Raw genomic sequence first — 13,192 nt, 5'->3', positions numbered from 1 at the left:
TTTAATCCACCACGCTGCTCCAATGTGGATTGGCGGATACATTCCCTACTATAAGTAACGATCGCTATCAGGTGTACATGGTAATAACCGGGACCGACGGCTTAAGGTGCTCTTCGAGGTATGGTGGGAAGACCCACTAGGACTGCACAAACACCCAGACCACGGTAAACACCTGTATGGCCAATACAAATGTTTGTCATGTGCGGGGATCGAACCCGAAACCGCCAGCGCAACAGGTACAATCCATGGCTGTGACCGTTGCGCCAATGCGGCGTCTTTATACTTTATTTACCAGCAGTTATTTCATGATGATTCACAAAGTATTCGAAACTCATAGTTAAGTGTTTCACTCACACAGAAATGAAAATAAAACCTATTATTATTTATAATATTTGCACAGAAGTAGTTAAAGCCTACCTCCAAATATAAAATTGTCTATATGGGCTGTTCTTCTGCACGCACGGGTATAGCAAGTACTTTGGCATAGATTTCAAAGAATCTAAGTCACAGAGCTCCTTCTGTGTAAACGTTTCTGATATTCGCTTGTTCGCACCATTCGTGTCAGTATGATACACGTAGCCTAAAGAAATTTAATTAAGTAAAGGAAAAATTAAATTCAAGTAAAGGAAATAATTGTCTTTTTTTTTCAAATAAAAAATCGACGTAACATAACAAGTGTGTTTTTAAACTTATGTTAAAAATTAAATATTACCTCCTCGTCTCACTAAATCTATACCGTCATTAACAGATTTAAAAATATTTTTTCCTTTTTTCTTCATATTTAATAATCTTTTCTTCAACTCGTCTTCAGCCTTCGTATTCTTTTTATTATAATAATAATCCGGCAACTGAAATCAAAGCTGAAAAAGCCTCAATATCCATAGCAAAGAAACATCTGGATCATTCGTTTGTGATTCTTGAATAGAATTACTTTTTGGGCTTTCTTCCACTAACATTCCCTAAAGTAACTTGTAATTAAAGAAGTATTTCAACAATTGTTTCCTTATTTTCAGACTTTTAAGTAATAGTGATAAAGTAGTTTGGGTAACTGATATACAGATGAAATATGTCAACTGAGGTACGGCAGAGCAGGAAAATTCCTGCTCAAAATATGAAGCACCCCGAATGGGCTAGTACCTCGACCTTTCAGAAGACCACAGCTAAATAATACTGTTGTAATAATGTTCAAGTAGTATTGTGTTCCTGTTGATGAGTAAGGTAACCAGAGCTCCCGGGGGGATTGAGGATAGAGTGTGCAATGTGCTTGCAATGCTTCTGGTTGTGCAAGCGTCTATAAGATACGGTAATCGCTTACCATCAAGTGAGCCGTACGCTTGTTTGCCGATCTAGTTATATGATATATATTAAACATATATACAAAGTCTCTACTAAATTGGTTAAAATACATGTAATTTGCTTTCAATGTTATCCACAATCGTCTAGGCCCATATTAATATTTAAAAAAAAAAATGATTAAGTTGACATTGTTTTTTTCAGCTAATGTCCGCGGTTTCGCTAGTGGCAATTTGAGGAAAAACTTAGCCTTTCTCGGTAAATGGACTATCGAACATAAAAATAATGAAAACAAACAAAATTTTCATCTTTATAAAACTAGTATAAATGGGTATATCATTTTTAAGAATATTAATAACAAGATTGGACCAAACAGTTTACTAGTCATTAAATATATTAATCACCTGTAACCAAGAATATGAGTATCCAGTGTCTTGGAAAACTGGTTCAAGTGGACTGTCCAGGAGCTCGTGTAAAGAGTTGATCGAAGGTGGTGGACCATTGAGGAGCCAGCTGACAACGCTGCTGGTGTAGTAATTGTAGATAAGAAGACATGATAGCCCGGTAACAAATATTGTTAATTTCCTGGCTAAAGAAAAAATTTTTTTTTCATTTGCCTTAAATAGTGTACTAGCTATTTCGGTAACCTTATTAATGACATAGTTTTTTTTTGATATAACGATTTTTTTATTTACTAGGTAAACTTAACAAATAGCTGAGAATCTTAGTAATTGAAAGTATTTTCGCTTACCTGATGATATACGTCTCATGTCTTCGAATTCTTCAAAAACTGTAATACAAAAAGTAATTTGAGTTTTATTCCATAATTTTAAAATATATTTTTCTAGAATACCGAATAAAGCTTGTAGTATACGGCATAGTTTTATTTGTATTTTAAAGAAATACTGCAAAAAAATAAATTAAAAAAAAAAAAAAACTCCAATAAAAAAATACACAAAATCGTTTTTATCAAGAGCTATATATATGCTACATACTACATACAATGTGGCCTACCGATTTGTGTATTATACGATAGACCATTTTTTAACTGTTATTTTTTGGTTGGCTTAAAATATTTGTATGCTTTTGATATTTTAAAGTTATCTAACTTCTATTACGTCTATTACGTCACCAACCCGCCTGCCCAGCGTGGTGACTATGGGCAAAACACATGAGTTCTTGCTATTTTTGGCGTGAACTTTTGGAGGCCTATGTCCAGCAGTGGATTGTGATAGGCTGAAATGATGATGATGATGATGATTACGTCTATTCGAGATGTATTTTTATAAAACTTCAACTTGGTTTTATATTATTTTTTCTTTAATATTATACTTACACTGTTGGCAAATTAAGGCTAAAACCGAGAAGAATGCAAAGTCAATAGTTATTGAACGTCTTTCAACAATCGCTGACAGCATTAACACAATACCACATAGTATAGCTATCGCCACCACACACCACCAAGCAGCGGTGGACAATGGTCGTAAGAACTGATTCTCGAACTTTCCAATACCATAGGATGGAATTTTGTAGTAGTATCTTGTTCTAGAAGTAAAATTTAGTATATTAATAAAGAAACGTCTGATGATCATGTCTAATAGTGCAATGTGTAATTTGAATTTCAATAAATGACATGTATCTAAAGCATAAGGTTATACATGGCTATATCTATTAGACTATGTACAAGAATCTGACACCAGACTATAACAAATCACGTTCTGCATCTTTATTTTTAATTATAACAATGTAGCCCAACAGTGTCTACTTTTTACCCCAACATTTTAGAAGGATCGGAACTATGGGTGATGCACTTGCTGTGTGTATGTCATATTTTTATAGTACTACTAGCTGACCCCGCAAACGTTCTTTTGCCATATACGTTATTAGCCCCCTTAATATCCCCTTGATTCCTCCTCCCCCCCTTATAACTAAGGGGTATGAAAAATAGATGTTGGCTGATTTTCAGAGCTACCCGATATGCACACAAAATTTCATAAAAATCGGTCCAGTCGATTCGGAGGAGTATGGTAGCTAACATTGTGACAAGAATTTTATGCATATAGTAAGTACTATAAACTGGTAAATAGCTTTTAATATTACGCGACTTGAATGTTAGTGCGAAAAAATATATTTTACGATTAAGGAGTTGTTAGGCGCCGTGTTGGTGCAACGGTCACAGCCATGGATTGTACCTGTTGCGCTGGCGGTTGCGGGTTCGATCCCCGCACATGACAAACATTTGAATTGGCTATACAGGTGTTTGCTGTTGTCTAGGTGTTTGTGCAGTCCTTGTGGGTCTCCCTACCGTGCCTCGGAGAGCACATTAAGCCGTCGGTCCCGGTTGTTATCATGTACACCTGATAGCGATCGTTACTCATAGTAGGGAATATATCCGCCAACCCACATTGGTGGATTAAGCTCTGGTCCTTCTCCTACACGGGGCCCAGTAGTGGGATATAACAGGCTGAAGCGTAAGGAGTTGTAAGAAAAATCTAAAATCCGAAGCTTTTTCTAAACTTACACTACACGTAAGAACGTAAATTCTTTCAAAGTGGCATGAAATTTACGAATAGCATACGTTTTGTTTATAATTTGGAACTTTGCATATTGCAGGTCACGTTATATCTGATATATGTGTCAAGTAGTGGATTACGTTCCTCTGTATTCTCATTTTCTGATAGTTTATGTGTTATTCTTTAATTCCAAAGTCGTTCTGTATTCACTTCAAAGCTATTAGAAAAAAAATTTCAACCGCCTGTGTTTAGGTGCCTACACGCACCACTACATAAGGACAGTTGACATATTGACGGTATTAAATATATTTATAAAAGAGTTTTTTCTGCTTTTTTTCTAAAATACGAACGAAATGTGGTTTAAGGTGTCAGCCAGTTGATATAGATACATATGTTTTGCCAATACTGTCACCAGTCTCTCACACAGACTGCTTGTAACCTTGTAAAATTTTCACTTTGTACCTGTTTTCTGTGGGAGACGAATCAAATAAAGATTTTATTTCTTTATACATATGAAATGATATATATGGTGCTCAGATTCCACAAAGCAGAAAGCAGGTGCACTGCAATTTACTTCATCGAGCTTAGTCATCTATACATCTATACAAATAAATTGGAGTGTCTGTTTGTAATAATAAAAGAACCGCTTTTTACTAAATGCATATGGATGTATGTACATATACCAAAATAACATTTTTTACAATTTTCGTCCGCCTGTCTGTCTGTTTGTTTGTTCCAGCTAATCTCTGAAACGGCTGGACCGATTTTGACGGGACTTTCACTGGCAGATAGCTGATATAATAAGGAGTAACTTTGGCTTACTTTTTTTTAGAAATTTATTTATTTTAAATCTCTGCGAACTTAACAATAATTTTTTTATTAAATTCCACGCAAACAAAGTCGCGGGAACAGCTAGTTGTTAATATACATACTCACTCAATGAAGGTGACAGATGGGAAGAGAACGTCGTATCTCGAGAAATGACCTCGTAGAAACCGCAGCACCGGGGTGATGTCGTGTTCACGGAAATACAGACCATTTGTGACTGTCTGGAATGATGGGTATGATACCGTTAATCTGGTGTTGACCCCAACTACTGTGAAAAGTCAAACTTATCCCTACATCTGAGTTTTAATCTATAGCGAATTTAAAAAAAAAAAATATTACATGGTTTCGATCTACGGCGAATCATTATTTATTTTTATTACATAATGTAAATATTTTTTGGGAAGTATCAACCACTATATTTCCTTTCTAGATTCGTTAAAAAAATGTTTTTTAATTGAAAATTAAAAATAATTAAAGATTTAATTAAAAAATTAAATTTTAAGATGTTAATAAAAAAAGCTACTGTAGTTTAAATTTCAAGGATTATGTTATCCGTCATATTATATCATCTTTATCTTTATTTGAATCCGCCATAGTCCGCCGTCTATACGTCTTGTTTTTTTTTTAAGTACTCCATTATCAATATGTTATGGTTATAAAACTTATTGATTATTATCTAACCAAGGTAGGTATAGTAGGATGTATCTTGCTGAAAATTTGGAGCAACCCAACTGGGGAAGTACCTTAACCTTTCAAAAAATCACAGCTACATAATACTGCTTTCAAGCAGTGTTGTATTCCTGTGGTGGGTAAGGTGATCAGAGCTGCTGAGGGATTGGAGGTTGGGTCGGCGACGCGCTTGCGATGCTTCTAGTATTGAAGGCGTCCATAAGCTACGGTAATCGCTAACCATCAGGTGCGCTGTATGCTTATTGGTCGACCTAGTTGTATAAAAAAATGAGTGCAGTTAGAAAAATACTTATGTCCAAAACTTTAAGTATTACTAACATACAGATGGTCTCTTTGATAGTCACCAACCCATCGGTCAACAATAGTGTAGTTATATCTGCAAATAGATAAAAAAAAATTTAATTTAGTACATTAGCTATAAAGATAACCTATACTGATATTATAAATCAGTCTCAATTAGTTAGATAGCCTATTTATCGAAGAAGGCTATAGGCTATATATCACTACGCTAAGACCAATAGGAGTGGAGCACCAATGAAGAATGTTTCATCAGGGTATTTTTTCCTTTTCACAGCTTCCGCTGCGTCCGATGCGTAAACAGTTAAAGTTTCGCAAGTTCTACGTAAACGGAGTCGCGGGCAGTAGCTAGTGGTTATATAAATGTATCTTATTTGATTTTTTCACGTAACTTATAACTGAAATGTGATTAATAATTATTGTGATAGTAAAATAAGATAAACAATGATTACTTTAGATTCCATGGACTCACCACAATTCTCATTATAAAATTCCGATATATTTCGGCAACGCGAATGACAATCCCGTAGAATCAAGTGGTCACAGTGACCGAGAAAGTTTAAAACCTTATGAAGTATGGATATTAAGGTAGTAAGATAATGTACCTAATATTGTGCAACGATGCCACTTCCTGCAACACCTGGGCGCCAGTTTGGGTTATAACTGGAACTCCTGGTGCGGGAACCCTACCCATTATCATCTCTGGGTCAAATGGCTTTCCCAGAGTATTCACCTAAAATTTTTATAAAACAGTGTAATTATTGTTACAGGCACCGCTAAATTTTCTTGTAAAATTTATTATTTATACATTACTAGCAACCCGCCCTGGCTTCGCACGGTTACAAAAACTATCAGTGTTCCTCTGCTATATTATGCATGTATTATACATATAAACTGCCCTCTGGAATCACTCTATTTACTAAAGAACACTGCATTAAAATTTGTTGCGTAGTTTTAAAGATCTAAGCAAACAAACAGCGGGCGGCGACTTTGTTTTATACTATATTATGACACTAAATTGTACGGAGATAGTCTTCTAATAACTCAGTACTGGCAAAAGCATGTTCTTTTATCAAACAATGGGATTTGTGCAACGTTGTTGTTGCTGTGTCTTATCATCATTACAGCCCATACAGTCCACTGCTGGACACAGGCCTCCACAAGTTTACGCCAAAAATAACGTGAACTCATGTGTTTTGCCCATAGTCACCAGGCTGGGCAGGCGGGTTGGTGACGTCGTCTTATAGTTTTGTAATTTCTTAGATTTTTTGATTTTTTGTTTGTACTATTTGAACGATATAAAAAGGAGGTTCCTAATTGGACCTTTTTTATATATGGTTTCATAATTTTTACTGTAACGATTTTGATGATACTTTTTTTTTTCATAAGCCGGCATTTGTCGCGAGGTTCCGCTAAATCCGATAGAGAATGATCCTAGTAATGTGATGTGCTATTCAATATAAATTGAAGTCAGTAGTTGTTTGAAAACAAATACAAAAACAAAATTAAACTGAAATTTAATAAGTCGAAGAAAAACTTATTATTTTTTATCACTTCCTATTTTATAAGTATTTGGAAATTCTCAAACATCAGGGGTTTTTATATAATTTTTTGTATTCTAAATTAATGTTGCATTAAAATTTATTAGGAATGCTAAAACAAAAAAAAAAAAAAACAAAAAAAAATACATTTACTCACAGTTACAATCATTTTGAGGGTCATTTGCTGGAAATCCCATCTCCGATAATACTTAAAAATCTTTGTAATGTTCAAACCTGGAAAAAAAGTAGTTATGTAACCCAACGCAGCATCAGATGATCATCATTCATCATCGTCATCCTCATTTCAGCCTATCGCAGTCCACTGCTGGACATAGGCCTCCACAGGCCGCGAGGATTATATATATAGTAAACAAGACGACGCTTATGGAGGTCTACAACACCAGAAGCATCGCAGGCGTGTTGCCGTCTCTATCCCCAACAGGAACACACTGCTGGAAAGCAGTATTATTTAACTGCGATCTTCTGTAAGGCCGAGGTGAAAAAGAGAGGTAGGAAAAAATCGAACCATATATTTAAAAAAAAAAAATATTTCTCGATGCATTATAGCGCGTTTTACAGAGTTTAAATATTCATTATGCACTTTTAATAATGTTAAGATCTCAAGATTATACTTGACTAATTTCTAATGAAGGGCTATCTTATCTACTTCAAGATAAGCAAAGTCAAGAACTATAACGAAAGCAACTGTCTAGTCAAGTTATTTTCTTGTTTTCATGCCTTATTTATAGGTAATTTTAATTGTATCGGACTTATCACGATTTGAAGTTCCTATAGTTTGCAGACAACATGGTAAATGGATGTAATGTTCGTGGTAAGTACCATATAAGACATGATTAAAAAAAAATATCTTTTTGCATGTAAGATATCAATTAAGTTAGCGTAATTTTGGTCGGTGGATTCACGTCTGCATTAGGGACACTATGTTGGAATAATTGGATTACTTGATGTAATTTGCAGTTGTGTAAGTTACCAATATCGATTATTAACAAAAATAAAAACTAGGATAACAAAAGCACGGGCACTAAAAGCCTGTGTTACAGTTCCCGTATATCTTTTATATATGAAAAAAAAGTACCGTATAATAAAAGTGTTGATAGAATGACTTTGAAATTAACTGCAGTTTGTTGCAGATAATTCCGGATGAGTAGTGATTGTGAGTATTATGTGTCTTTGATATCAACCAACGGTTCGTCCTATTCGAGATATGGCAATAGCGTCCATTATTACAAAAATCCACAGACAAGAATAAAACTTTTGGACAAATATGTGCAAGTCCGGCTTTATTATGGTCATTTATCGCACGGACTTTTTACCTGAATGAAAATGAATTGAGAAAATGTCAACACTTTCATCAACTTGATTACTAATTTGTCACTTACCTTTCTCTGCATCCCAATTACCGATTTTCTGTATTATAAATTTGCCTCCACGAATTTTACCGAAATTGAATACTTCGTATAGATCATATCTCCGATCTGAATTGTAGTAAAAATGTTTATACAAAATTAATTATACAAAAAAATAATAATTATTATTATAAATTTTTTTAACATTTTCTTTGATCTATGTATACTTACAAGTATAGAATATATAAAGTTACACTATTTATAACGATTATAAATAAATAAGTTTTAGAAGAAATAAATTAAGCAGAACAAATTCTTAATACTACTTACAAATAAGCTTTATTCTTATTAATCTTAATCAAGTATTTATCTTTATAATTGTGATAGCTTCAATTCATCTTGACTAGCCTGGTTTTTATTGTTAGTTTATATATGATTTATTATAAATCATACCTTTGGTAACAGTAATTGTTATATCAGCGTCAATACTCAAGTTGACATTGCTTAGGGGTTTAATTATTGTGTTATCAAAGTTTGACATATAGTCTTCCGCTTCATCCTCACTAAAGTTTTCAAGATTTCCATCTGTATTATCTACTGCAGATGAATCATCATTGATTTCTATATCATTATTAATAACCAACCATTTATGAGTTGCGTCGAAAAGTGAATTTTTTGATGCCTACAACATTTTAATATATTTAATCATTACAAAACATTTAGTTAGTCATCTATATGATTGATAAATTTAATTATAATTACATAATATACAATATCCTCAAACGTTGAACATTTTGAACTTATCAGTATCCCCATAGGTGTTGCAAAAGGATTCAAACATAGATTAATCATTTTAAAATCCAGACTTTCTCTCTTGTCTACGTTTACACTTATTGTTGCAATTTTTTGAGAGGAAGCTCGCATAGCGAAATTTCGGTGCCCTGTTTGACAAAATTAAAAATTATTTGCTTGTTTCTATTAAAAATTATATATTTAGTATCAAATATAATGAGTGTAAAGTACATTCAGTATTCAGTTCTAAGGCAGTTTACAAAACAAGTCAACAGTTTGTTTGTCTGAACTTTATAATGTTTGAAGTTTCTGGTCTGATTTTGATTTTTCTGTTTTTCTGTAGCTTTAAAGTTTTTATCGAAATAATTTGAAGCCTTAAGGTAATAAGTCATAAGGTAGTTTATTCATCTCAATTCAGCTGTAACATTCCACTGCTGCGCCTAGAATTCTTTCTCCATTTAGGAGAAGGATTGGAGCTTAATCCATCACGCTGTTTTACTGCGGGTTTGCGGACATATTATTTCCTTCTTCGAGTAACAATCGCTATCATGTATTTATTATTAGGTATTATCAGGTATTTATAATTTATTGTATTTAGGCTTTTTATAACCAGGACTGAACTTAACGTGATCTACAAGGACATACATCTAAATCGTAAAGAAATATTTGTTCAAATATAAATATCTATCTTAACCGGCAATCGAACCTGCAAATCGTCGGTATTCAGGCGCCTTCACGCACCGATATATCAGAGCTTTTATTCATAATTAAACCAAAAATTTTAAGCAAAATAAGAAGTGAGAGAAATAGATGGATCCATTTCCTTTGTAGCTTACTAAAAAAGGTTTTAATATCTAATTACTGATATTCAACAAGTTAAAATTAAAAATTATTATTCTTACATTTCCTCTTCTCGCATGACAATAAACAAACATATTTCGTTTCAACAGCAATAAAATAATCCACTGAAAAATTTAAAGAACGATCACTCAGTCCCAAAATAGTGGAGAAATTGAGTGATAGGTAAATTATAATTGCGTTTATTTTCATTTTAGAAGAAGTAGGTACTGTTGTAAGAATTGACTATGACTAAATTTTTTCAAACGTATAACTGACTTTTATAGGAAAGGAAGATTGGCTATCAAATATTAAGAAACGTACATAAGTAGACGATCCAACAATTGTCTTTGTCACTTTGACTACGTAATTTGACCCTTTAGCGATTAAATTTGATTGTCTGTATTCGTAATTTTTATGGTTATAATTATGGTGTAGTGGAGTATTTTTTAAATTTTAGGTATGAAACAAAATGCTGAACATATCTCTATGTTTCCATAAGTGTAATAGTTCGAAAGTGGACAATAATTGTGTTTACTGGTAAATGAAAAAAACCGACTTCAATTACATCGACAAGTAAATACAACGTAGGTAGACGAAAAAATAGTCAAGTAAATTAAAACGCATTGTCAAAGATTACTTCCAAAGTTGTAATTAAAATGTGATCATATAATAAACGTCGGCTTTCGATTAAATTAAAAATCATCAAAATCGGTTCACCCAGTAAAAAGTTATGCGGATTTTCAAGGGGCTGATTGTACCACACTTGGGATATCTCCTTTCCAACAAAAAAAGAATTATCAAAATCGACTCATAAACGGCGAACATACCCCGAACATACATAATATATATATATATATATATATATATATATATACATATATATATACATATCCAGTCGAATTGAGTAATCTCTTCCTTTTTTGAAGTCGGTTAAAAAGGAAATAAGACCGCATAAATTTTATGCATTATAGATGAGATTTTAATTTTCATTTCAAACTGAAACACCACTTTTCTCTTCTAGAATCCATCAAAAATGTTTGTCATTCGCAGGGTGTAAGCTTGTAACCTCTAGCGTATCAGCGATTTAAGTAATGATTTTTGTATTTTTTTTATTGAAATTTAATAACTAACGATTTCAAATATTATATATATAATAGTATAGTATATAATTTATATAATAGTCACGAATATAGTCGAAGATCAAAGTTAGTAACAGTTTAACAAAATTGAAGACGGTAAAATCCCTTGCAGGTTATCAGACGACGTTCATAACGTGTTTTTAAGGCGAATCCACTTCAATTCAATTACAATTACATCATTATCTTGTCAGTTTTGATATCTTTCTCTTTGAAGAATATAGCAACAGTAATAGACGTATTTTATATCATTTAATGAATAAAGAATACCAATTCGACATAGGATAGGAATAGCACATTATAGCGAATTGTTTAATTTTTGAATTATACTCCTGACTACCTTAGCCACATTTCCTGACTGATGTAGCCTACAGCCTACATATCCCACTACTGGGCAAAGCATAGTAATTGGAACTCTCTACCAGCGTCTGTGTTTCCAGAAAATTATAACCTGGGGATCTTTAAGTCGCGAGTGAATAGGTTACTTCTAGGTAAGCGTGCTCCATCTTAGACCGCATTTTCACTTATCATCAGGTGAAATAGTGGTCAAACGCAAGCCTATCATTGTATAAAAAAAAAAAAAAAAAAAAAAAAAAGGCATCTTTATTCATTTAGGAGAAGGCTCAGAGCTTAATCTCCATTGTGGTCTCTCCACTGTGGGTTGGCGATTATATATATATAACGAGTGATTAACATGCTCTCTGAGGCACATTGGGAAGACCAACAAAAATATATATCCAAAACGGAAAGAAATATTGGTATAAATACAAATATCAATCCCGAGGGAACATTCCCAGTTAATTGAACTCATGAACTATATAAATAAAATAAATAAAATAAAAATAAAAAAGCCTTTTATTTCTTGCGAATTTTAGACGCAAATACAATACATTTAAATATATATATTTTTTTGATTTCACAAAGCCTAGAAACCTTTTTTCTTTATTTTTATGCAAGTAAAAATAAGACTTATGACACAATATTCATTGAAATTAAATCAAACAGTATTATACACAAGTACAGTTAACAAAAAAATTAAATCTCATTAAATCAAGTGATATTATTCAATTAAATCAAATAAAATCTTAGCTACTCAATTTCAATGCATTTCAATATAAAACAAAAACAATCAACAAGATCAATAAAATCAAATGAAATTAAACAATTACATGTAAAAATTAAATTAATGTAAAATACAATTTAAAAGATTAAATGATAGTAATAATTAACAAATAATATTTAAAAAATATTATTTATCAAAATCATTTTCCATTTGTAATATAATTATATAACTAAAGTATGATTAATACATTGCATTGACAATTTCATAATTTTGAAAATTCACATTGAAAAATTATAATAAAAACTAAAAAATAAAAAACTAACTAAACAATAAAATTCATAATTTTTTTTTTCAAAATTTATTAATTTTTAAAGATTTATTGTAAAAATTAAATTTAAAACTTTAAAAAACCAAATTCAAAATTGCTCGAAAATAAAATGTATCCAAATTATATCTACTTATTTAGTTAATATCATGCATTCATGCAAGAACCCCTCTTATTTGAGGGTGAAGGCCTCCTCCAGACTTGATAGTTGTCATATTAATGGATTGATGTGCCCACACGTCGGACCGCCGATGCCGAAATGCCGATTATGTCATATTCCGTATTTTCCAAAAATTTCACCACTCTATTAGACGGTAACTGGTTGATAAACTTCTCACGTTATATGTCCGTTACTAGTAAGATTGTCTGGAGGGTTATGGTCGGACTCTCCCGCGGTGACCAACCGTAATGGGAGACGTGGAGGGGCCATTTGTAATTTTCATTGTTTATTGATTTGTATGTCGTTCTCAGGCTGATCTTGAGAGTTGATGACGCAATTATAAACCT

The 13,192-nt window shown here is 32.6% G+C and overlaps 1 protein-coding gene across 1 annotated transcript; it reads right to left on the bottom strand.

Annotated features, from left to right (window-relative positions):
• Positions 1-413: 413 nt before the first annotated feature.
• On the bottom strand, positions 414-9,220 carry LOC123657305 (ionotropic receptor 75a-like). Its single transcript, XM_045592876.1, is given in 11 exon segments — positions 414-580; positions 713-848; positions 1,698-1,882; positions 2,045-2,083; positions 2,630-2,838; positions 4,743-4,851; positions 5,639-5,700; positions 6,227-6,354; positions 7,320-7,396; positions 8,563-8,658; positions 8,983-9,220. Coding segments are annotated over 11 exon segments (1,446 nt in total).
• Positions 9,221-13,192: the final 3,972 nt, after the last annotated feature.

This window comes from Melitaea cinxia, chromosome 10 (assembly GCF_905220565.1).
Source record: "Melitaea cinxia chromosome 10, ilMelCinx1.1, whole genome shotgun sequence".
NCBI classification, from domain to species: Eukaryota; Metazoa; Arthropoda; class Insecta; order Lepidoptera; family Nymphalidae; genus Melitaea; species Melitaea cinxia.
This window is presented reverse-complemented; position numbering and strand designations above follow the sequence as displayed.